Consider the following 26,343-nt stretch of genomic DNA (forward strand, 5'->3'; position numbering starts at 1 on the left):
TCTTTTGGAAACAGGGTTGTATTTACATTAGCAGTATCAATATAGATACAGGAGGTGTGTGTGTGTGTGTGTGTGTATATATATATTATATTATATTATATTATAATATATATATATATATATATATATATATATATATATATATATATATATATATATATATATATATATATATATATATATATATATATATATATATATATATATATATATATATATATATACATATACATAGAGAGAGAGAGAGAGAGTTTGGACACACTCACCCATTCCAAAAGTTGGATACTGTACACACACACACACACACACACACACACACACACACACACACACACACACATGCACACACACACACACACACACACATAAACAAATATTCTCATAAAGAAAAAAAAGTGCATCTTTATAACAAACCTGAATATTGCCAATGAACAAACATTTAAATTAACCATAGTATTGAAAAATGTATAAAAACAAAGCAATAAAAAAAATAATAGTGTAGCAACCAATAAAGCAAAATCGGATGCACGATGCATCAAAGTGTAGACAATGTTAAGTGCTCTGGTCTCTGGCTGAGTCTCCTTTAGCTCCTCCCTCCACCAGATCACTACCAGATGGTCGTTCCTCCCTCTCTGGCTGTTGTCCAACAACACTTGAGGCTACTGGGGCTGCTAGGCTTGGGGGTGCTCTTGAACAACTGTCTCTGGCGCAGTGTTCGGAGGTCTCAGCAGCAGACCCGTGGGTGTGGACGGAGCTATGTGAGCTGCCATATTGCTTTGAGTCTGTGGTCTCCAACTCTGGTTTGGAAAATGTTAGTGCTGTGCTAAGACCTTGCTGCCCTGACTGGCTGGTTCCTGTTGTCTGGTGCTCTGACCAGTGGTCTCCAGGAGTCCTAAGCCCTTGAGTTCTGGGGGTCCCGCCCCAGTATGTTTCAAACCTGGCCAGTGACGGCCCCTCCAGTGGGGGAGATGTTGGGGATGAGGGGGTAGTAGGGTGGGACCTCGGTCTTGCCTGTACCATTTGGATCCCTCCTATTGGGATCATCAGATAAGGGACCTTGGCTTGCTGGGAGTGCATGGGAAGATGGCTGAAGATGCTGTCTGTTGTTTGGTGGCCAGGATAACCCTCACAAGTGGAAATGCGAAAAGCAGGTGGAAACAGGCTGGTTTCTGACCATGCTGGCCCCTCTCCTGCTGTTCCACTTTTCTCCTGTAGGAGGAGCAAAGACTGCATTATTGCAACTCATGAACCTGCTCTACTAGTACACAAAGTACTGCACCCTGAGATTTTTTTAGAAAGAGAAGATGTATTCCTTGCTTAATCTTTCTCTGTTTGAAAGTGTACTCATTTATCTATGACTCATCTATGAAAATGTATAGAAATAATATAGACTTACCAGTCTGACAAGACTACCTGATGTACCAGGGCTCTCCCAGGGTAGGTATCCAGGGGTTCTGTGCTGCACTCCCAGGGGTGAGGGAGGTGTCGGAACTTGAGATGACCGATAGCAGCTGGGTGAAAGGGGACGGAGAGGAGAAAGGGGTCTGATGGGAGAAGGTCCTCTTTCGGGGGAGGGTGAGACGTGACGGCTGGGCGAGGACAGCTCTGTTCTTGGAGAGAGGCTGTGGATAGGTAACGAATACTCCAGGCGGGGGGAGAGGCTGCGGCTGGGGGAACAGCTCTCACTGCTTGGGGAGAAGGCTCTAGGAGATGCCTTCCATCCTCGCCGGGAGAACGTTGCTCTCCTGCTACCCGGCGAGGCTGCTCTTCTGCTGGGCCAAATTCCACGTGGGGAGGGCTCCTGACTGGTTGAGGGAGAGGGACCTGGGTGCTCGGGGTCAGGAGTGCCTTGCTTAGAGTGTCTGCTGGAGCTGGAACGTCCCCCTGTTGACGGGTGCGTGTCAGATGAAACAGAGGATGGTGGGTCCTCATGGGATGTGGACTCATCTTCCTCTTCATCATCGTCATCATCATCATTGTCTTCATCGTCATCGGACTCCTCCACATCAGAAAACTGATGCTCCTCCTGCTCCTCTGAGCCGCACACACGTTCTTCACTCCCTGCTATTTGTGCAGACACAGAAAAACACGCATTCACTGTGAACCTAAAACTCTTGTAATGAATGAATGTACAAAGTCGTGCCATAAATCCTCAGGCAAAAGTCCCAAAACATCTTAACAGAGCAATTTAAAGGCGCAAGCACAAAGAGTAAGAACAGTAAAGCGAAGGACAAACCAAACCCAGCACCCATGAAACACGTTATAAATAGACTGAGAATGAAAAGGATGGAATTTAATTGAAAAGCACCATGCCTCTATTCACAAACTATCTCAACAGCCTTGTGAATGGAAAGACAGTTTAAATGGCGCATCTTTGGCTGTGATGAGCGTAGTCTGCCAGCTAGAAAGAGACAGCGAGAAAGGAGGGGTTGCAGAGGAAGGTTAGGGAGGAGATCGTGAGGGCTTTGAGGCTCTTTTGTGGCTCAGACGAGGAGGTGTCAACTGTGGCAAAAGTGTTCAGCTTTGTATCATTATATACCGAGAACACATCCTTAAGAACGAGTTACAGCAGCCAGACTGTTGCAACATCATCAGGACGCTGTGCCATGCTCTGTATTCTTCATTTATTTATTTTATACTTTTTCAAATTTCTTATGCAAGGCCAGAGGGAGGAGAATAGAACATAGTGTTGCATAAGCTGTCAGTGCTGAACAGCTACTATTCTTCACAGGCAGAAGTTCATCCAGCTGTGTACCAATATTTCTCCACAGGGGAAGGGAAGTATGCGAGATTCATCCCCACCCCCTGAAGTACCTGTTTCCTCGCTCTCCGGCTCATCCAGTGATGACTCAGATACTCCCATGGCCTGGCATTTTTTCCCATGAGCCTTTGACTTCATGTGTTTTGTAAGGTTTCCTAGGAAAAAAAAAAGAAAGAAAAGAGTTTAAGACAAATGAGATTATTTCAGCAGCACAGCCACAATGTGATCAGTGGGCATAAAAGGGATTTTACATTATATAATGGAAGGAACTTAAGCACAATTCACATTTTAAGTAAAATCCAAATTTTCCAGTCACCTTTGGTTTTGAAGGCAAAGTTGCAGTGTTTACAAATGTATGGACGGACATCAGTGTGTGTTCTGATGTGCTTTTTCAGCATACTTGGCTTCTTGCAGCGGATGCCACACTCTCCACATATGTACTTTCCCCTGCCACGACCTCTCACATAAACATACTCTTCATTGGACTTGTACCTATGAAAAACAGACAGATAAGAGATCAGAGATGGCAAATCTTAAAGCTGCACTTGTTAGATTTTGGCTCACTTGAGGAAGAAGGGAACAAGTTGAAAACACAACATTCACATTATCCATTTGCAAACTTATCGCGGTCATGGTGAGCACGATACATCAGGATTCCTTTAGAGTTATTTTTCAGGCCATCTGGTGATTATAAGTCCAATAATATCTCCTCTTTCAAATTTCATATCTCTGTCTACTCTCGAAAAAAAAACATTCCTCTCTTTATCTTTTAAACTAGTGCAGTCTCTAAATGTGTCACTTGCAGGCAAATCAATTGATGTGAAAGCTAACAGCCAGATCATTTCTGTCCTGAAAAGAGCACCACTATAAGCATACATTCACTGAATGAGTGTGTGTGTTACTGCTAAATACGCATAAAGCAAGCCTGAGAGCAGAGCTAATTGAGGCAGATGCAAAATAATCAAACAGGAAGTCGACTTATATTGGCTGCTTGCTTTAACATAACCACTGGGAACCAAGTAATCATTCTTTTTTACAACTGTGCCCAAATTTCCCAAATTTTCTTGCTGTGTGGCATGGCATGGCTACCATGTTGGCAAACAAATTAATAAATAATATCAGCATGGCATGGCAGCGGTTACAACTGTGGCCTTGCAGCAAGAAGGCCCCCTCCTTAAACCTCCCAGTCAGAGGGGGCCTCTCTGCATTGAGTTTGTGTATTTCCTGTCTAGATGCCCCACCCCCCCAAAAATACATGTGTACTTTTCCAGCTACCTTTGTGAGAACTAGTCTGAGTTTTATGAATGAGGATGTATGAGAGAAGTGAGAACCATTCTGTCTTTCCTCACTTTTTCACCCACCTTTCAAAGGACTGTGTGAGTCCTTACACTTGATTTCAGGATTAATGTTAGAATTGGGATTATATTAGAGCAATGATTCTTGACTTGTGAAGCAGGCTCTGGGACACAGAGCTGCAGCAGGTGGGGTGCAGATAACCAGGGAAAAATATGCAGGAAACTAAGCTGAATGAATTTGATTTTGGAACCAAAATTTTAAAAAATTTCAGCTTGGATCATTTTTCATTAAGGCTCTATAAAAATTGCAAAGTGTGGACATTTTTTTGCCTTTTGAATTCAATTTGTCACCTAGTTGTGATGGTTTAGCTTTGTGGCAAGGGCCTAGAGAATGCATTAGGGCAATGACTGTGTTCTCCCAGCCTGCACAGAGCAGAACAGTCAACCTGAGTAAAACCATGGTAGCAGAAACCGCAGAAAAAATATGAAACCCGCTCAACCAAATAACCTCAAATTTGGCACTGCACTTACTTGTGTCCTCAGCAGCGAATCTGCCAAGTTTGAAGTGGATCTGATGTTTGAATGTTTGATGAGACAGGTCAAGGTGAGACACACAGACATATGCACAAAGATTTCTTGACTTATCCGAGAGACGGCACATTATGTTCATCACCTAGTTTTCAGTGAAAACCTGAAAACAGGTGCTAAAAGGCCAGGAGATAATAATGAAAGCAGCAGACCCAAAACCACCAAAATATGAGCTCAAAAATACTTGGATGATTACTGTAGAGTGCAGTCATCCTTCTTTCTTCTTTCACGTTACACACTCAGCAGATTTAATGATAATAAAGAGGTAGTCTGTCTTCATGGCATAAAATGCATGTGCACGCTCGCACACTTGCATGCTAGCACGCACAAAACTGGGAAACAAGGCTTTCTTTATGGTGGCGGGTTGGGGAAGCCCCACCAAAACCCCTACAGCACTGAGTCCCTTGGCTGTTCCCTCCACTACACCCTGGGAGTGCAAAGAATACCAGCTATTCTGCTGCGATCGGGTGGCCCTGCCAACAACAGCAGCAGCTAAAGAGAGGGAAGGGAAGCCTGGCTATGGCCACCAACCTAAAATAGATCCTACACATAAAAAATCAAGCGACACATTTAGGTTTAGTCTATAAAAACATTGTTTTTGCACAAGCTTGATGTTTACCAAAAGGCTATTTGCAGACGCAGTGTACCACAGATGTTTTATATCCAAATGAATTGTCCTCTATGAAAAATTCACCACTCATGGGGAAACTTACAAATCATTCTGAATTGTAAATATCCAATGAGTGCTGTGCTTAATTACAGGATGTGCAAGACATCTACAAGAGACCAGGCTGTGAATGTTCCCCGTTGTATAACAGAACCAGTAACAGCAAATCATAACAAAATGTTACACAACTGTGAAAAAACCTCAACAGTGACATTGTGTTGTGTTCATTCAGGAGCTGGTTACTGTTTACCTGGCATGTATTTCTTGCTCCTGCTAAAAATATCCACCCACGTCTCAGAAAAATAAATAAATAAATAAAACCATGGCAGAAGTTTCACTTACTTCTCAAGCATTAAGTCGGCAGCACGTCTCTCGGTACATTCAATCGAAAATATTGTTTTTAGGCTTTATGACCGCCTTGTTAGATGGTGGAGAGAATAACGTTTCCAACCAAAAGGAACTACTAAAGATACTGAAACATACTTAATCAGAGAAAGAATCTGGCTTAAGCTAATATTTTTGACAAATATCATCTCTGTTTAACTCAAATGCTGTATTTGTGACCCTGGAATAGCCTAATCCAGCTCTCTGGCACAGTTAAAGTGTTACAAAGTAACACATCTGCGTGGTTAACCATTTGCACCAGAGAAATCAAGCATGTTTTCACTGAATCGGTTCAGCTGATGCCCACATCGAGTTCCCCAGACTTTTGCCACGACTATGAAAAAACATCTATTGTTGCCCATTTCCTGAGATGTGTTATTCAGATGAAAGTGTGGTGGTATTAAACTCTAGAGAACTCTGGATGAGGATAAAATCTGGCAAGTCACTGGAACGTAAACAAAGCTGCATGATGCATATTCATAAAAGACTCTCTCTAGAATGAAATGAGTGGCACACAGCTATGATTTCAAAGTCCTGACAAAAGGGAGATTGGGATAATGAGTCAGGATGAAAAGCATTCTGTTCTCTTCAAGACTGAGTAGCCGTGGCCATTTGCATGCATGGAGGAAATGCAGGAGGACATCAAGGAGTGGGGATGCACAGAAACAGAGAGGACACAGAGGAGGTTTGGAGGGAATGAAACAAAAATAATGCATAGGTACGTAAAACTGGAAGAGCTGGCAGAGCGAAAAAGGCAACACCTCTAGGTTTTTTTGTGGATGAAAATGCACTTTCGGAATGCGTGTGAAGTTCAGTGCCTTATCTACTGTTACGCAGACAGCTTCTTCACACTAGATGTTCATGCACCTAAGCATGAAACGCAAAACTTGGCTTTGCCAAGTGTTGACATTCAATAAACAAAAAAAAACAAAAAAAAAAACACAAGCTATCATTCCCAAAAAAGAAAAAAAATACCAAGAGGAAAACCAGGATCATATCAAATTCTCCCTGTAAGGCAGTATTTTACACCTTTCCACTACTCTAATGTTTCCATCCTTTTGATGTTTTCTATTTCCATCATCATTTCAGTGTAAAAAGATTTAATCAAAATCATCTGCTGGGGAAACTTTAGCTCCCAACACTTAAACCCGGGGAACAAGACAGGCGGTGCTGGGAAAAATCACTAAGACGTTTATGTGTTACGCTGTTCTGGTTTGTAGACAAACATGACAGCCCCAACTGTGACTCTGACTGCTTGCAGACTGCTTCATACTGTGCCTCTGTGTGACTTTTTATAACCATAAAAAAATATTAATGAGAGTCTCATAAAGTTAGAGACAACCCCTCCCCCCGTCGCACACACAAACGCACACACAGGCACTGCTATCTCTCCAAATTAACACCTCTAAAACTCAGGCATTTGTGCCAGCAGTGAGAGGAAAAAGCTTGGCTGCAGGTACAAATGAAGTCCCTCTGGACCCGTGGCCTCCCATCTGTTATTATATTTCTCTGTGCACTCTTGTCAGCTCTCCATAGCGGCTGTTTTGCAGTCACCAGGTATTGGTTTGTTACAGGAAAAAAAATGTGTAATGAGGCACTGCCATATTTTGCAACTACTGAATTAAAAGATTCTTACCCTCCTTCAAAGATGCAAACCCGAGAGGGCTCGCTCTGTTTAGAGGTGGATGGTCTTTCCACTTCTTGCATCTCTTTTTTTTCTTCCTTTTCAGGCTCCTGCTGTTCCTTTATTTCAGTGAGGGTGCTGGCTGGGGTGGCATGTACCTACACTCAAGACACACATGGAAAAATTCAAAACAACTTATAATAAAATGTTAAGTGTTGTTAAAGCAGAATTAACTTGAATTCTAATTGTTCAAAGAGTATCTCGCTGATTTTTCATTATGTTTCACTAACATGATCCCCTATGGCACAACTCCACCATTGACAGTGGGTGTTTTAGGCTAGTATGCTAATATCTGCAGTCATCAGTCTAAAGAGATGAAGACTGCAGATCTTTGCCTTCTAACATGAAGCAGCATTCAAGACCTAAACAGATGATATGATAGGTTCTCATGTAAGCAAATTAAATGGGGTCCATTGTAAATTCAGTAAATGTATGTTTATTGTGTTTATGTTTACCTCTGACACATGTGGGGTCCTGCTGTTCTCAGGGGCCACTTTGCCTTTGGCTGGCGTTGGGGCCGTGGCTATGGTGTAAATCTCAGAAGTGTGCTTCTGTTTTGAGCACAGCAGAGACAAGGCCACCTTAGTGCTGATGCCTGGCAAGTTGGGGTTGTGAGCACTGACACTCCAGGTAGAGTAAACTGAGGTGCGAGGGTCCCTCTGGGGAGATGGGTTGGGTTTGACATACTTTTGGTAGCACCAGTTTACTGAGGTGGAAGTGTGGAGGCTGGGGAATGAAGAGGTGTTTGCCCCCTCCTCCACAGCTAACACCACTTTCTGTTTGTGACTGATCTTCTCAGTTGCTTCCTTCTCCCCCACCTTTTCTTCCCTGTCATTTTTCCTTGTTTCTTGTTCCAGCTGCCCCTGCACTTCTGCACTTGTTACTTCTAACACATCTGATTTATTCTCTCCCTCTACCAGCTTTTTCCCGGTGGCTTTGCTTTCTCGTTCCAGTCCTACCTTTGGTTCCACATGGCCCTCCTCTTTGCCTGCCTTATGATGCTCCTCCTCGTCCTCCTCCTCCTCCTCTTCTTTAACTCTTTTCTGGTGACGCTGAGCTTCTGTGCTGAGCTCAAGACTGGCTGCAGGAGATAGCATACGCTTACTTCCTCCTGCCCCCAGTGGACCGTATCCCTCTCCAGATCCTGAGGCCTGCTCTGATGACAGAGACAAAGGAAGAATTCTCTTGACATCTGGAGAGGGGACAGTCAAGTAGGTCCTTGGCAGCATCTCCCGGTCCACCTGGCCCATGATGACCATAGCCGTGCAAGAAATTGGTTCCTGTGAGCGGGTGGAAACCAGAATCTGGGACAGTGTGGTATACATTGCACTGGCATATGTAGGTATATGAGTCTGGAGGCGTACGGGCACCACAAGAGACACTACTGGTGCAAGCTGTGCCAGGCATGTGGCGATGACCGGCCTCCGGTGGTGGTAGGAGATTGTTACAAGGGACTGTTGAGTCAGTGGAGAAGAGACAGAAGAAATGGAGGGTCTACTCTCTGTAGTGTGAGGAGAAGGGATATATGTGGTAAATCTTGGAGGAACAGGCAAGTACACGGCCTGACTAGATGTATTCCTGGAAGAAACGTGACGAGGAACAAGGGGGGGAAGCTGATGGAGTGGTATTCCCAACCTTTCAGCCATGTGGATTTGTGCTGGATCTATATGTATAGGTGGGGATCCTGCGTGTGACTGTAAAAATGCTCTTTGAATGATTTGGGTGGACAGTAGTTCAGATATGGCTGTGGTGACAGGGAGCAGCTGGGACAAGGATCCTGGGGGGAATGCTTGTTGGCTTCTGGGTTGGAAAGAAAGCACCTCCTGAGAGGACAGAGAGATTTGTGGCTGTAACAGCTGCAAGGTCTCTCCAGTGGCATCCACGCTGATCTGAGGGCTTACTCCAGTGGAGTACAGAGGAGGAAGGTTAGAGTGAGAAGGACCAGGTTGTGGACTCTCTGCTCTGGACAGCTGACTAGTTCTGCCCCCCAGTTCCTGCTCTGGTTCCCCTAAGGGAGCATGCTTCACAAGAAGACACTTTCTCCTTTCTTTCCAGGAGGATGCAGACTGCTGAGGAGACAGGGATCCATAGTCAAACGACTTACTTCTGGTCTCTGGGATCTGCTCTGTTTGTTGTGGACTAGCTGGGGCCTGCTCTGAGGCTGAGCGTCGCATCTCCTTGTGGCTTTGGTGGTGTTGGTGAGAAGCAGATGGCACCATCAACATCTGGGAGCTTTGGCTACTGGGACCTCGGGCACCTTGCTCTGATTGTGCTGCATCCTCAAAAGACACAGAAATGCTTGAGATGTTGCTTTCTTGACTGGGGCTGCGAGGCAAAGACATAGACTCAAAGCTAGACTCCCCAGAGGACTGGGTAGCTTCTGCCAGCCTGAGTCTTTTCTTCTTTGGTGGCAGCTTCTCTGCAGGGAGCTGGGCCAATGTTTGGCTACGCTGAGGCCAGTGAAACTCTTCTACTCTCTCTGCCTCCTAGGACAGATAAATTGTTTATAAATTTAGTATCTTATTTCAGACAAAGGTAATGAATTCCAACCTGCACAAACATACTGTATGAAAACTGTAATAAATAAATAAATAAATCAAAAGAGTACATCTACCTTTGATGAGGATGCTGTCAGTGGGGGTGACACAGATGGCATTTCAGCATCAGGCTCCACAGTAACAAGGATTTCTGGCACTTGGATATTTGGCTGGCGGATGAGGCGAGATGTAGAGGGTGATGGTTTTGGCTCAGGTTGTTGTGTTTGCTGACTCTCTCTGAGGTCTGGTTCTTGACTTTCCATAGATATACTCTCTTGCTTCTCAAAAGAACTAGTGTGTTGGATGACAGACACACCCTTCCTGTCTTGCTGCTGCTGTTGATTTGGCTCAGTCTGTAAGGAAACACCTAGAAACAAACAGCAGAAAAATTAGCTCCCATTATATGACATTAGTATTAGACTCTTGAATGATGCCATTTATCATTTTGTGGACTACACTATATTGTTACTTGATATGGTTGCCTTCCCCCCATTATGGTTAACTTTAAAACAATGATGCAGATTTTGATATTCACTTTTTGTGTATGTTTGCTTAGCTATTTAGCTATATAATAACCTACATGTCTCAGATGCAAAAAAAAAATAATAATAAAAGGTCTTAAAGAGAAGAAATGTACTGCTTATGCAACTTAATATGATGATTTTTAACAACTAAATATATACTACCAGAGATATACAAACCTGAGAGGGCCTGGTTCTGCTCTGGTCTGCATGGCACTGAAATGAGGCTTGCTGAGCTGCCTGTCACAGCTACAGATCCAGGGCTGGGAGGATCCTCCTCCAGACTCTCCTCTTTCCTTCTTTTCCTCACAGCCATGGCCAATGCTCTAAACTTATAGTGCATCATCAATGGACGATCCCCACTGCACGCTTTACTTGCATCCCTACTTTCTTGTTCCTGTCCTGGGCAGATGCCTCGGTGGGCCTCAAAGCCATCACTGTCTTGGAAGCAGGCACCACATGCTCCACATTCAAACACACCGGGACTCTTTTGCTGTTGTAGTTGCTGTTGCTGTGGCTGCCTGGCTAGTTCAGTGGCTCTTGCTGAGGAGGAGGCAGTGGGACTGGGCTCCTCCAACATTAACTCAGCTCCTAGCGGAACCTCTATGGCAGGCTGGCGCTTGAGCATACGCTGGGCATGGCCAATCCTCATTTCTGCTACCACTGCTTGCTGCTCATCAAAAGACTGGCAGAGACGGTAACCTCTGGGTGACATGGTGCCAGAGGTGAAGGGCTCTCCTTGGCTGGTAGATGTTGGCATTGAGTGGCTTCTAAGCAGAGGCACTGCTGACTGCTCCTGTGTACCCGGTGGATCGGCATCAAGATTATGGATGTGCCTCAAACCACTGGGGCCTGCAGCTTCTCCTTTGGGATCAAAGGTATAGGGATCTTTAGGGGCAGTAAATTTAGGTGACTCCATGCTGCTCTTTCGTGACAGGGAGGAGCGTCGAGGCTTAACGCTGTCAATCTCACTTGTGTCTACTACTGCTTCGTTGATGGTGATGAGCTTGGTAATATGTTCTATTACTTGGGTTTTGGGTACAGCGAAGGAGATGTTCTTCTCCTCTGTTCCTGAGGATGAGGAATGTGAAGAATGAGGCTGCTGCTGGTGGGGACTACGTTGCTGCCCTCCCAGCCTTCCATACTTCCCTAGAATAATTTCTGCGTAGGTTTTGGCACTGGAACTTGGGGGGCTAACTTGGGATATGTCAGTACTACCTGATCCAGAGAAGTAGCCAGATTCCGTGCTGCCCTTACTGCCAGGGCCAAGAGAAGAAGATGAGGTGGAGAGGGAGGAGGGCGGGTCATCCGGAGAAGCCATGGGCCCACGTTTTCTTTCACTAAGCCTAAGTGCAAGTCTTTGCTTGACAGCATGGGAGTCTTCGGGCCTCTGACTCTCCTCTGACTTTCCCAGGCGATCTTTTCCTCCTTTCCTGTGCTGCCCAAGCATCTCTTTAGAGGATTTTCTGTGCTGGCCTGTCTCTTCCTCAGACTCAGTGCTTTCTCCTTCTGTGTGTTCCTCATGGTCTTCTCCAGCACCACTGCCTTCTGCCCCACTCAAACTGGGCTCATCACGACTGGACGCCAGACCTGCTTTAATGCGATGGGCATGGGACTTGCGGTGCTTGTACAAGTTGCTCTTGGTCTTAAAAGAAAACCCACAGGGGGCACATGGGTAGGGTCTTTCTCCTGTATGTGAACGTATGTGTTTCTGAAGAACGCTTGGCTTGGCACATAGACGGCCACAGTAAGTGCACACATATTTCCCTGGTTTTTGTGGTTTCTTCTCCCCTTTCCTGGGTGAGCTAACCCCTTCTAGGCCCTGCTGGCTGGAGTGAGATGGAACCCCATGAGCATGCTCACCCTGGGTGGAGGAAGTAGAGGGGACAGATAAGGTTGATGAGGAAGCTGTAGAGAAGAAGCTGCCTCCTGAGGGACCTGGGGTGTCTGAATGCTGCCATGCTACTGCTTGCTGCTGTTGTAACCGAAGCAGGTCAGTGCGCTTGGGTTGGCGGTTTTGTAGGCGACCCAACGCTCTGTGTACAGGATGAGGGTTAGGAGGCTGTTGGGGCTGCTGAGGTGGACAAGAGCCTAATGAAGATTCAGATGTCACATGCTGCTGCGCTTGCCGTCCAGAGCGCTCCCCATCAGCCGGATGGCTGGACTCAGCCTCCATAGAGGGGGAGGAGACCTCACAGACACGTAACAAAGGGCTCTCGGAGCCTCATTGGTCTAACCGCATGGCAGCAGAGAGGTCAGAGGCAGGGGAACATTGACAGACTAAGTTGTAAATCAAAATGGAGGACCTTTTTCTGAGTGGGCCAAAAGTTATTCAAGAGGACAAAATGAGGCATCATTAAAAGATGCCCTGGAGCTGCATGGATGCAGGTAAACATGGATCATTTCTTCGTACAAAACAGCTCTGCTTCTATCTAGCCTCAGCCATTTTAAAAGTCCTCCCAAGGTCTTTTTTGCATCTTCTTTGTTGGTTGGCAAGGCTGTTAGTTGTTCAGCTTTTGAATGGGTCTAAAGAAACAGAAAAAGAAAAGAAAGCAAAGAAAGCACTGAGTAAGAAAAAAGGAAAATTATAAATACATTAATCTGATAAACCAAAAAAGATTTGATCACAAAGGTCCAGGTAAAAAATGCTGTAAAAATAACCCCTCTAGATCTCCTCATTTTCCCCTCCTCACTTTCCAATAAAATTGGACATAGAAAGATCCACGAAATAAAAGCAACAAAACAAAACACAGTCCTAAAAAAAGGTCCTGCTCTGCAGACTTCAGTCAAAACAAGAACTCAACAGATCATATTTAGAAACTGAAAACACATCAGGCTTTGTGAAGAAGACCTAGGCTAACTAAGTGCTTTTAAAAAGCCAAAAGTGTTACACTGGTTGAGTGGAAGGTCAAAATCATTAGTGTCTTATTAGCAAATGTCATATTAAAAATTACTTTCACATATCATATCATGAGAAATTGGGCTACCTTTCTTCTTATTGAGCGGGGGTCAGTGTCGTCATGACGACACTGACAAGGTAAATGCATCAGCAAGTTATTGCTCTCATCTGTCCTCACTTAAACTCTTATTAAGATAGTGGGCACTGTAAATCTATATTAAAATGTAAGGTCAAGATGCTCTACACAATAGTCTGAACAGGAGCTCATCTGATATATGTGCACAGCCACAAAGTGTGTGCACAGCTCTTAATTTCCTTAGATTTTGGCAAAATTTGAACCCTTCTTCAAATTAAGAGTTCTCCTCCAAACGGGAGAATCATAATCATATCTAACTGATGACTTGTGTACTCAGCAGGAAACAGAGCAGCTCAGGGCCAGAAAGTCAACATCCAAACTACAGGCACCAGAAAAGGAGACCACTGTGTCAGGGCAAGGAGTCAAAACAAATGTTGGAAATATGGCCCATGCATATCTGATCTGGCACTAAAGCTCAAGGGGATAAATGGAGGGGGCTGTTTTCTAGCGGATAAGAGGACTTGACAGCAGCTCGGTGTCAGCCTATGTCTCTCACACTATACTGCCACCAGGGTGCACTGTTTATGAGAGGGCCAAGAAAAGAGTAGTGTCTTCACACTTAGTCCACTATGACATGGTCCTATAAGACCTTTCATCAAGACTGAGCTATTCTGCTATTTCTCACTTACATGACTAGAAAGCTGTGTCTATGAGGAGCCAAGTGTAGCTCATTAGAAAGAGTCAGAGATGAGGCTATGATGAAATTTCATATTTTATCAAGATGTATGTACTGTAATATTTCCCCACTTAGTGCAAAACCTGCACTCCATCTCAACTCAAGACATGGGATTCTTGTACCAAAGCCAATCAAAACACATTGTGGGAATGGATGGGGCCAATCATAATATTATTGCTGAGCAGCCATGCCCAACTGCTTACAGTCCCAGCACAGTCGAGTCCAGAGTATCATTCACTATCTAGGACATTGATACTACTTACAACTTGCTGTGTCAGAATCTGTCCTTTAGTGCTCAATGAAGGAGAATGCCATTTGTGTTCACTTCACAGCTGCAGATCTCTGCAACAGTGCAGACTGCATATACCTCATGCGTCGCACAGACACCGACTGAAAAGAGGTGAAAACGTACCTATTTGTACCTATTATACATGCATATAAAGCACAAGGAAAGAGAGAGCTGAGGAATGAGGAGGAGAGAAAAGACTGAATTAGTGAACCAGTGGCTGAATAAACAGACCCTGCAGAAGACTGCAGCTTAAGGTGCCAGTGGTGGCAAGGCAGCAATGACAGTTCTTTATAATGAGCTACGCTTTTACTCTCTCCATATGTCTAGAAAAACAGAGCACAGTCAGCCTTCATTAGAGCTAGTTTAAAGTGGAATAAAAAGAAAGTGAATCACTCTTCCTCCTGGAAACAACTTGCCAGATTCTCAGCTCCATTTCCACATTTCCCCACATCTGCTAAGGGCCCATAATCTGTACAGTGTGTGTTTCTCTAAGCAGACTAGTGCTTTGATTACAGCAGACTTTCACCATCAACACTCAGCAATTACACAGCATAACAAACCGAAACAACATTAAAACTCTCCATCTTCACTTTTCTGGCTTCCACATTCTCAGCTTTACACGAGGACTTCTTCTCGATGCAGCTATGGCTTTTCTGTGTTTAGGCATGGAGACACATTACTCTCCAAAGCTAAATTAAGATAAGTAAGTTAGATCGGAAAGAAATGGCACTTCCAAACTGACTGAAGAAAGAAATATACAGTTAAAAAGAAAAGGGTCAAGAAAAGTGTAGCTAGCTGGGTGAAGACAGTTAAAAACCAAGTGAGTCAGGATATGTAGAAGGAGGATTTTGTGGATTGAGCAGGAGGGGAAGCAGACTAATAGTCTTCCTGAACTCTACTGTAATAGATGTGTCTCTTCATATAGTTGGGTCTATCAGGGTGTAATTTTAATGATTCCAAGCATAGCTGTTGATGCAGCCCTTAAACAGAGCAATTAGAAGGCTTTAAGGTTGGGAAGAGCACTGCTTACATTATTCATGACAGTCTAGACTGCCAGGTTTGAGTGGGGAAGCACACAGTCAAGGCCTTGCCAGGAAGATGAGGGAAAGGAATGCCAGAGTCTAGCCTACATTAAATCCTAACACACACACACACACACGCACACACACACACACGCACGCACACACACACACACACACACACACACACACACACACACACACACACACACACACACACACACACACACACTTCTGCTTACAGTGCACATACAGTGAACAGCACTACTCTCCCCAGAGCAATACCTTATAACACTCAGCAGCCCCAAATCTAATCTGACAGATCTGACCTACCAATCAGCTATGACGCCCTGAGGTGACCTACCCGTCAGCAGATCCTCCTGCAGTTTGACGAGGGGGTTTTCCTTTCTCATAATCCTAACACATATACTAATGTAGATTTAAAAAAAAAAAAAGGATCTAAAACTGTAGTAAGACCTCTTATCACACCGGTGAGGATGAATCAAGGTCATTCTCTACTCTATTTTTAGGCTGAGATGCAAGCAGGAAGTCACCAGTGCAGCTGTCATACAGCGTTACATTCTTTTGATTGGTGATGTCAGATCAAAAACCCAAAAACGCTCTCATTTGTCCTCAACCACTGTAGCAGTCTGATGGTGCAGTCAGTGATTTGTGGTGTGAACTAATTTTTGATATCTGCTCCAAAAATGTGATAACAGACCGGTCCATAGAGACAAGAAGGCAGTATGAGCGAGCAATGTGTGCAGAGTGTGCACACATGCAAAGGGGCTTTGTCAGCAGAAACAGGCGCTGCTGCAGGTACCCAAGGGAGCCCTGACACACGGAAGAGATCACACTCCATCTCTTTCACATGCACACACCCACCCACGTGCTGTCACACACTGTCACACACTGTCTCCACACATCATCTTTGCTGGGCCCAGCAGTTATACTTCTAAAACTGTAATTACCCCACCCCCGCCACCCCTACATGTCTTTAATTGTTGCGATATGTTGTAGTTTTACCGTTTTTATGTATGAATAAATTTTCCTGTGAGTTTAAAGTAATAAACTGTAACTTAAAACAGGAAAACTGCAAACTGTGAAAAAATTCCAGTAAAAATGTTATTTCAGATATTTACTGTTGAAATTATGGGTAAAATAATGAAATGTCCGGCCCACATTTTTTCTGGTGGGTTGTGGTTTTTTTTTCTGCACTGGTTTTGATTGACGTGTCATTCAACACAATAACTTTCATTATGACCGTGAACATAACCAACATTTAGCTCAAGAACCATCATAGGGTCTTTGTCAAAAGTTCAAACATGAGCCACGGGGCGAGTTTGCGATTTCTTCATCATATCCTCATCGATACTTGGACATATTCGCGCGGCTGGTAATAAGGATAAGAATATAGGCTGAACATTAAATTACAGTGTTCTGAGAACTAATAAACCCTCGTAAGTGCTGTCTAAAAAAATCTGCTGTCATACCCTTCAAACACGCAAACACAAACACACACATCTCTCCCCATTCTTTCTTACTGGCAGCAGCCTGGTGCAGGTTCCCATGGAAACCAGCCTACTCTGAGCAATGGCAGATGGAGAGGGAGCTGGAGGTCTAAATTTATCTCCCAGCATCCTCTCTGACTACAGACGCACACTGGCAGCAGGAAGTGAAGAGGTACTGCTTGGCCTCTGCATGCAGTGACAAGTTGGCATGACCCTTGACATCTACACCCCCCCCCCCCCCCCGCCCCGCCCCCCGAGCGACAGCTTGAACCACTAAACGATCATATTCAGCTTTACAGCAGTCCCAAAATTGTAAGGTAAACACAAAGTTAAATCCTAATTCTCCTGCCAGCATCACTGAAAACAGAGCTGTCGATCAAACTCAGACCCAAAATGCTACAATAACATTAACCACAGGACTGTAGGCAGGAATAGTTTGATTTGATAAACGCGAGTGGGGGGAGAAAAAAAAAAATCATGGATGCTGAGACTCACACTCGCCAAGGGATATCAGTGTTGTCAGCCGCGTGCTAAGGAGAGTGCCGTCTGACAAAACACTACATACCAGAGTCCTCACTCACTCACTCTCACTCACTCTCTCTCTCTCTGAGCCCCTTGCGGGATGCATTGGGATTTCTGTATCTCAGGGTGTAGAGAAGGATTTCAATGGGCTTCAATAAGGCTGGCAGTTCACAACTGTCGCAGTGTTCGTTTTGATTAAACACAAGCCGGGTCAATACCGGTCTTTAAATCAAACAAGGGAGAGCTCAGCTGGGTAATGCACACCTCCGTGTTTGAACAACATCCCTGGCAGCAGAAAATCTGCTCCGCTGGTTACAAAAATCAACCACAGCAATTAACTGACTACAACTTGGGCTTAACTGCAGGTTGCCAGGTTTTCATTGTTTTATTTTGCGGCTAGCACCTTCTTGGATGGAAGTCATCTCTGTAAATATAACCCAGAATTTGCCTCAGAAGTCTTAACCTTTGATTGGCAACCATCAACCCTTACACTCACTTTTCCACATAATTTCCTCAAAGTCTTGTACGGTAGCGGAGACTCACTGACATTAACTACATCTGTGACTTGAATCATAATGTCTACATACTCTAATTTGCTCAATTTGTCCTTCAACCACTGAAAAGGAGCAACTGACAATTGCTTAAATCTTCTAAATGCAAAAAAATATTTTTAAAAAACTCCTCTGGTTATTCAATACTCAATTATAAGCAACCAAACTTCAATATTTGAGATGAAAAATATCTATAAAATGTCTACACAATTCCCAACAATGAGATTCTTTGCCATAACTAACTAACCCATTTACTGTGTCTAACTAGTACACTAAAGTAATGATGAGGGAAAGACAAGTGGAAAAGAGAAAGAGGAAGATGGATTAAAATACGAGAGGAAGACTTAAAGAAAAAGACAGTGAGTGGGGTGCGAGAGAGAGAGAGAGAAACAGACAGAGTTTAGATTACCTGACAGAGCAGTCTGGTCTTCCCCCTTAGAGACGCTTCACAGGCACTGTGAGACAAGCAGGGAGAGCCAGAGAGTGAGAGCGGATATGACTGTTTGAGTGGGTGTATTGCAGTGAGAGACGGGGAGGGAGAGGGAGAGAGAGAGAGAGAGAGAGAGAGAGAGAGAGAGAGAGAGAGAGGTGAGGCAAGAAAAAGGAGAGATGGAGAAAAGAGGGAGCAAGAAAGAGACTAAATGAATGTTTCCACTGTACAAATGCAAGGGGGGGAGGAAAAAGAAGTAGCAAGAAGACACTAAAGGTGACTTATACTAAAAAAAAACAAAATACATAATAAAAAGGACCTCATTGCAGTAACATCATTAATAGCCATGTTTTTTATTACAGTGAAACCAAAACCTTTACACCTACACAGTAAGGACCGGATCGTCTGCTGCTGTTTCTTTAACTCATCACGTTGTGCGGCTGTGGCACACTGCCGACAGACAGGATTACAAACAGGTCTTACACGGGGTTTTCCCCTGCAACACAGAACCCTGGAGGCGATTCCTTGCAATTATCACCTCCTTATCTACAAAGTTATCTTATTGTAGTGGCAACTGGAGGAGGCACGCAGCAGCCTTCTTTCCTAAATGACAAATCCTTCACTGACATGAACATGTCTCGTTTACGTAAATCTTCCAGTTCCAGCCAGAGTGCCACTGTGCCGCATCTGTAAATGAATTCCAGAGTGGCATCCATTCAAGCAAGCCCACGCATTACGCAGAACTCAGGCTAGGCCTATCAGCAGTGCAACACAAGAGAGAGAGGGAGAGAGAGAAACAGAAAGAGAAAGAGAGAATTTAGAATGAACGGAGGTCCTGCTGTTCCACAGAGCTTTGCCTCACTGGCAGAGCACAGGAAGTGTGAGTCACACACTCTAAAATAAACACACTCACACAGCGTCGAGCCGGCACACAGAATGAGCGGATGGCTGGGCCGCTGATCAGAAGGCAGGCAGAGAGAACATGGATCCATACAGGCCAGCAACACGTGTTGACCTTGTTGGGATTCACAGCCTGGTGACAGGATGAATCAAAAGGAAAAAGATGATTCTCTCCAACTCTAATTGCTCTCCATATTTTTTTTTAGGTTTTCTTTTCAACCTTGTCTACCACACATCATCTTGTTTGCTCTCCTTTTCACATTTTTGTTTACTTCACCTCTTCCACATGCACCGTGGCTGGATTGTCCACATGTCCCCCATTCTTCCTCCTCTGTGGTTCGTGTTTCCTCTCTTGTTTTATTTGGTCCCATTCAATAGGAGTTTTGTTCGGGACTTGGTGATTACCCCTGGCTCTGTGCGGCTGATGGCTGACTGCTGTAGGGGGACTGTGCTGGCCTGATGCTGGGCAACTCTCAAACAGGCTGCTGGCTCTGCTGGCCGAGGCACTGTATTGTGTCTGCCTGAATGTGCTCATTGTCACCATTTACAGTACACACCTTCTATACTGTACTTCCCTGTGAGGGACCTTCACCCATCCGTCATCCCTTTGTCCTCTGTTCCCAAGACTGAAGACTTATGACGGGAAGGTGGGGGGTGGGGAGAAGGAGGCAGAGGCCCGGGAACAAAACTGCCACTATGGCATGATTGACAGGGAAGCTGCTTTACGCAGACATAACGATTAGCAAGCCCAGGGAACAAGCAGCAGATAAACAATTTGATTTGGAGCAAGAAAGAACGCTAAGATAAGTTAAGTTAAACAGAGAAGATGATATTTTGAAGGCTGAATCAAAATTGGAAGTGCAGCAACTGTGAAGGTGGGAAATAAAGCTTTTATTATGCTATAATAAATGGTAACCGTATGCTACCCACTGGCCCAAAGCAAGTGTGATTTACAGTATGCAAAGCTGTGCTCATTTACAGTAAATGGAAACAAAGGCTCCCCTGTGGTACAGTCACATGTGTACTGCAGACACCTTCATATATAACATAATGCAGGGACAAGCAACACCTAAAATGCAAACATTGTGCTTTACAGGAAACATCATGCTGTTTTGAAGCAGCCAGCAGACTATAAAACTAGACCAAATGAGTGGTTTGTGCATTTACAGACAACCGTACAGATGAAATATTTTTGGACTTTCACCTCATAAACTGCAGACATAGGCAGTAAAGTGGGCAAATATGAGAGTACGCAGAGAGGGTTCTCTCTGTTCTGAGGGCAGATTATTTCAGACGTGTGGTCTTCCAGTAAACTGACCCCTCTGTCCATCCAGCTGTGGTATTATGACAGAAACAAGATCCATTTAAAGAGGGAGCATACCTAGTGTATAAAAGCCACTGTGGCTCCATTTTGCTCTACCTGTTTGCTTATATTTGGAAAAAACAAAAACAAAACAAAATCTCAAAGAAGAGTGACTTTTGGGAACAGGATACTGAACCACTAAATCCAGTCATTAGTCAAATAAATGCACTGTGTCTGTGTCATTGTTTCATTCTCAGCCTCCACTTCAGAATATAAACTTTTGGATGACATAAAGCTTAATCGCAGCAGCATCTCTGACAGGCCACACGAAGAAACACTTCAGATTATTCTCCTGACTGCAGGACACCAGTAAACAGTAAGTATTATTCACCTGAGGTCAAATGGAAAAAGGTATATAAAAAAAAAAAAAAAAAGTTGCCAGACAATCCTTTGGCTCAGTTTAAACTAAAGTCTATCCCATCTGACAATGGGCAAGAGGTTGGATACCTTCAGGGCAATGAACACCAGCTCTTTATAGGGCTAACACAAAACAACACCAGCTAATCCACACCTATGGCCAATTTCGAATCTCCAATTAACTTAAATAGAAACACATGTACAAAGGGTCCAGAAGGCCAGCAGTTAATGTAAAACAACCCAAAATTCAAAATGCATTGTCTACCATCGATTTCTAAATGTAATCAGCAATTCCAGAAGCCATACTGTATGTGTATGCGCACGTGCGCATGTGTGTGTGCGCGCGCTTTAAAGCAGTAAATATTTAATTAAAGTGTAAATTAACTAAGATGTCTGGGCAATCTTCTGAGGTCAGAATGGTGTGGACAAAGGAGCTGACACCTTCAAAACTACACCAATTTAGCACATTTGCACTACAATATTAAAGAGACAGAATGCAAAACTGATACAACTATCTCTTTTTCATAATACATATATTCTTTGGCCTTTACAAAACCCAAAGCCTATATTAGCCATAATTTGCTACTGCAGTAATAGTTCAGTTGGAGATTTGTGTGTCTTAAGCTGTTGTGGCTAATGTAGTCTGAAGCAGTGATTTAATAAATATCTCATCAAGGAAAAAATATGGATACACCTAAAACCAACTGTCAAGTTGTTGGCATGCAAAAGGATTCAGGATATACACTATATTGACAAAAGTACTGCTCCACCTACACATTACACCAGCAGGAGCTTCTTGGCCATAGAAGCACAAGCCATGAAGCTCCCTGCATACAGTTTCTGTGCTGATGTTAATCCCAGATGTGGTTCCTAAATGCTTTCACTTTGCGATACCACTTACAGTTGACTGATCATAGAATATCTACAAGGGAAGAAATTTCACAAACTAGCTTGCTGCAACTGGGGCATCCTATTACACTACCACCTCAAATTCAGTGAGCTCTTTAGAAGAACCCATTCTTTCATAAATGTTTGCAAAGGCAGATTGCATGGCTAGGTGCTTGATTTTATATACCTGTGGCCATGTGACTGAAAGCACTTGAATTCAATGATTAAGAGGTCGGACCCAGTGAAGCAAAAAAAGGCTAGAGCTTGTAGTGAGCGGTCTCAGAAAGGCAACCGACCGGCCAGCTAATGGAGTTGAACATGCAAGTCTTTTGTTAATGCCAGTCGATACGTACCGCGAGCAGATGTGATATCCGATCCTGTTAAGCATCAAAAGACAGGCTGCACTTTTTCACTCAGCACCTCTGCATGTGTGACACCTACAAGTGTAAGCGTCACAATTGTAATTTGCTTAGAAGTTATTTGTGGAAAGGCCAATGCTAATGGTAGTATTATGTTGAATTTGAGGAGATGTAATTGTGTAGTTTCGCCACTAGGGGGAAATAGCGCGGGTGGTATTCGGTGCTGTGGGGCTTCCGGGCTTCAGACGAGGAAGAGCCTGCAGACCGAACGCAACTGATGTCTCCCGTCTCTATTTCTTTCTGTGTGAAACAGGTTAGTAATCTGAGTTATTTCACCTCAGTACATGTTTACAGAGAGGCGATTGTGTTTAGATGCTCGTGATGTTGTGTAATGTTGTAAGTTGTGTGTTCGAACATAGAAAAGAAATATAAACTGTTTTCCGTCGACCGACGGGAGAGCAGCCATCTTATCGGTGGGTAATGGTACGAAATGGTGAGGCTTTACAATGTGTGTTTCATTTTGTTATGGATGTTGCTCCGAGATATACCTCTTAAATGCAAAGTATTGTTGTTGACTGTGTTTTTATATGATGATGTATTCTGTTTCTTTTGAGATTTTGATATAGATGTGTTTTAGTTGGAAAATATGGGTTTTCATATGTTTGGTTAGAAAAAAGTGTCAGCAAAAAAAAAGGTAATAATAAGCAGGTAAATAGTGATGATATTATTACATGATAGGTTTTTGCAGCAGGATAGCTGTAGCATTTCGCTGTAGTAGCAGCGCACAAAAGAGACCCTGAATTATGGGGCAGTTATTTTGTATATCATATACAGTGGAGCAAAAGATGTGAGTTTGTTTCAATATTGTAGTTTGTGTTTAGAGATATGTTAGATGATATTGTGAATGAGAAGGATGATTTAACGTTTTGTAAATAAAGGGACGAGGAAGAGCCTGCAGACCGAACGCAACTGATGTCTCCCGTCTCTATTTCTTTCTGTGTGAAACAGACCCCACCAGAGGTCTGTAACATAATTTTGGTGGCCCGTACGGGGATCGGCATGCTACAAAGATGGATGCTGATCCTTTAATCAACGAACCCGCAGCAGACATCGCAGGCGTGCTGGAGTGGTAGACGTGCAACTGAGGCAGCCGTGGGACCAGAGGAAGGAGGGGACCCCTGCTGGAGGAGTGACGTGTTACCGGTTGAGCTGACTACGCTGTGGAGAGTGCTGCCAAGGGACAAGATGGAGGACAAGGAGCGAAAAGAGTTGACGTGGAAGATCAAAAAGAGTCTTCATGAGCTGACAGCAGAGGAACTCTTTCAGATTGCAGAGGACATCACACGGCTGTCGGACTTGGACCCTGTGAGCTACAGACTTGGTGATGAGGAAAGTTGTTTTGATTATATTTGTGCATACCTTCATTGTAAAACACTCTTGGGTTTAGAAGATGCAGGAGTTTCACACCTACTGTCTTTAAGTGATGCTATTGTTCAGCTTATAGCGAATCGTACTTGTGAAGGAGGTGCCCCTGTGGTGTCAGAGGAAGAGGGTGTTGTCTTTAGCCCGACACTCGTGCATCCTCACACTACAATGTTCCATGAGTCTGTTGACCCACAAATAAATGAATATGATGAGTTGAAAGCTAGCTATGAAGCACTTGGTAAAAAACTAGCAGAGTTAAACCCAACACCAGCAGTACAGTACACACCTGTTCTGCCTGCTCCACAGATACCGCCACTTAGAAGTGCAAATGCAGCTAGCAGCCATGCAGTGAGAGATGTTAGACACCAGAGACCTGAGCAGGTGGTTTCTTTGAGGGATCTGCCATTTCTGCAACGCAGAGAGTTTAAGGTGCATGGGGGCCAGGTGGGAGACACTACATCTGACATCACCTACCACGGACTATGTAAACAAATAGAAGAGGGATTGAAAGCGAACCATACAGAGGGTGAGATCATCCAGGGCGTGCTTCGTATCATTAAACCTGGACAGTTTAAGGATATGTTAGTCAGTAAAGATGACTTGAGCCTTGGGGAACTTAAAAGTTTATTATGTTCACACCTCAGTGAGAAAAGTGGGAGTGAGTTATTTCAGGAACTACTGAGTACCAAACAACATGACCACGAGACTCCCCAGCAGTTCCTTTATAGGATGATTGGGTTGAAGCAGAAAGTCATGTTTGCTTCCAAACAGGATAACATGGATGTTGTGTATGAGGCACGGACAATTCAAAACGTGTTCCTACGCACCATTCATCAAGGTCTCCTTCCGAAATACGGTGACCTGCGCAACGAACTTAAGCCGCTGCTCTCAGATTATAGTGTGTCAGATGAAGCACTGATAAGACAGGTAAATAAGGTGTCGAGTGAGGAGAGTGAGAGGCAGCGGAGACTGGGGCATGTTGCTCGGCAAAAGGTAACACATGCCCACACTGCTCAGCTGGAACCGGCTGATGATGCAGGTAAAATGAAGAGTAGGAATAAAGTAGTTGATGAATTGAGTGCAAAGATAGACGCGCTGACTAAAGTGGTGGAGTCTCTCACGTCGAGGCAGACTTGTGAACCAACGTGTCAGTGTGCGCACTCAAAACCAAAACCCAGGCAAAGCACAAAGCAGTATGGCTGTCCCAACTGTATTCAAAAGGGGGCAAGCACATGTAATCATTGTTTTGTCTGTGGGGAGGCGGGTCACAGAGCAATTGGTTGTCTCCAGCGAGGCCAGCCAAAACACTCTGGTTTGTCCCCTGCTGGTGCACCGTCCTCCAGCAGCCGTGGGCAGCCCAACCCCGAATCACCCCCCCAGAGCCCGAAGGAGTTTGCGCATGTGAGAAGCAGTCAAGCAACCCCCCAACTCAAAACTAAAGAGCCTGAGGGGAGTGAGAGAGTGGCACAGTTGGTGGGCAAGAAGTGTAAAATTAAGTGCTACATCCACAGCTACGCAGTGGACTGTGTGCTAGACACTGGTGCACAAGTGAGTCTTCTAGATAGCCAGTGGGTGAAGACTTACCTCCCTGACCACAAGCTACGACCACTGACTGAGCTCATCGGTGACAAGGCCTTCAGTGTGTTGGGTGTTAATGGCCAGCCATTGCCCTATGATGGATGGCTGGGTGTGATGGTGAGTCTACCAGAGAATAGCAACCCGGACCTGACTATTCAAGTGCCCTTCTTGGTGAGCAGCGTGCCATTGGATGGTCCCCTGATTGGGTTCAATGTGATTGAGCAGCTGGTCCTGGGGCCGGACGTGAGTGCGAACCTCATGCCGACCTTAGTGAGCCTCCTGCGGAGCGCAATGAACCTCCAGAATGACAAAGCCACAGCACTGGTCAATTTCATCCAGACCAAGCTTACCAGAGATAGTAGAAGCAGTCAAAGTGTACTCACAGTAGGACTGCATGATGTAGTTATCCCAGCTGGCCAGGTCAAGTACGTTAAATGTAAGGTCCCTTCTGCACTTGACATTTCCAATCCCCTCCTGCTCTTTGAACCAACTGAGAGCAACCCACAGTTGCAACAGCTGGATGTAGGCAACAGTCTCCTAACAGTTTATGAAGCAAAAGTCCCGTATATTAGGGTCCCCATTGGGAATCACACCAAGCATGATGTGACGCTCACCAGTCGGGTCGCGCTTGGGACTGTTGAATCGATTGCCGGGATTGTACAAACCGACTTACCAACCACCAGTTTGCCAAAGGCACCCTTGGGAGTTGGTCGCCTTGAATCCACAAGCGTTCCGAAGGGCAATGGGAGTAAAGTTGCAGAGGAATGGGATCCGCCTGTTGACATTAGCCATCTACCAGGGGATGAACAGAGAGTAGTGAAGCAGATGCTGAGGGAGGAGTCCGGGGCATTTGCACGGGATGAGAATGACATGGGGTGCATTCCTAGCTTGGAAATGACAATAACCCTGAGGGAAACAACCCCAATTCAGAAATCGTATACGTCCATCCCGAAACCCCTTTACAAGGAGGTTAAGGAGTATATTGAGGACCTCCTGGCAAAGG

The 26,343-nt window shown here is 44.5% G+C and overlaps 1 protein-coding gene across 2 annotated transcripts in view; it reads right to left on the reverse strand.

Moving 5' to 3' along the window:
- Positions 1-295: 295 nt before the first annotated feature.
- hivep3b (HIVEP zinc finger 3b) overlaps positions 296-26,343 on the reverse strand; it is a 45,702-nt gene continuing 19,654 nt past the window's right edge. The window contains exons 1-8 of one of the 2 annotated variants that reach the window (XM_030749469.1): positions 10,618-12,613; positions 9,994-10,283; positions 7,835-9,865; positions 7,332-7,477; positions 3,078-3,253; positions 2,815-2,916; positions 1,397-2,064; positions 296-1,209 (exon numbers count right to left, since the gene is read on the reverse strand). In XM_030749469.1, the coding sequence (XP_030605329.1) occupies positions 553-1,209; positions 1,397-2,064; positions 2,815-2,916; positions 3,078-3,253; positions 7,332-7,477; positions 7,835-9,865; positions 9,994-10,283; positions 10,618-12,613 (6,066 nt within the window). In that variant the 3' untranslated portion in view covers positions 296-552. Of the gene's footprint in view, positions 1,210-1,396; positions 2,065-2,814; positions 2,917-3,077; positions 3,254-7,331; positions 7,478-7,834; positions 9,866-9,993; positions 10,284-10,617; positions 12,964-26,343 lie in introns of those variants that run through there. The other variant, XM_030749470.1, reaches the window with a different exon arrangement.

Source organism: Archocentrus centrarchus, chromosome 16, assembly GCF_007364275.1.
Source record: "Archocentrus centrarchus isolate MPI-CPG fArcCen1 chromosome 16, fArcCen1, whole genome shotgun sequence".
Lineage (NCBI taxonomy): Eukaryota > Metazoa > Chordata > Actinopteri > Cichliformes > Cichlidae > Archocentrus > Archocentrus centrarchus.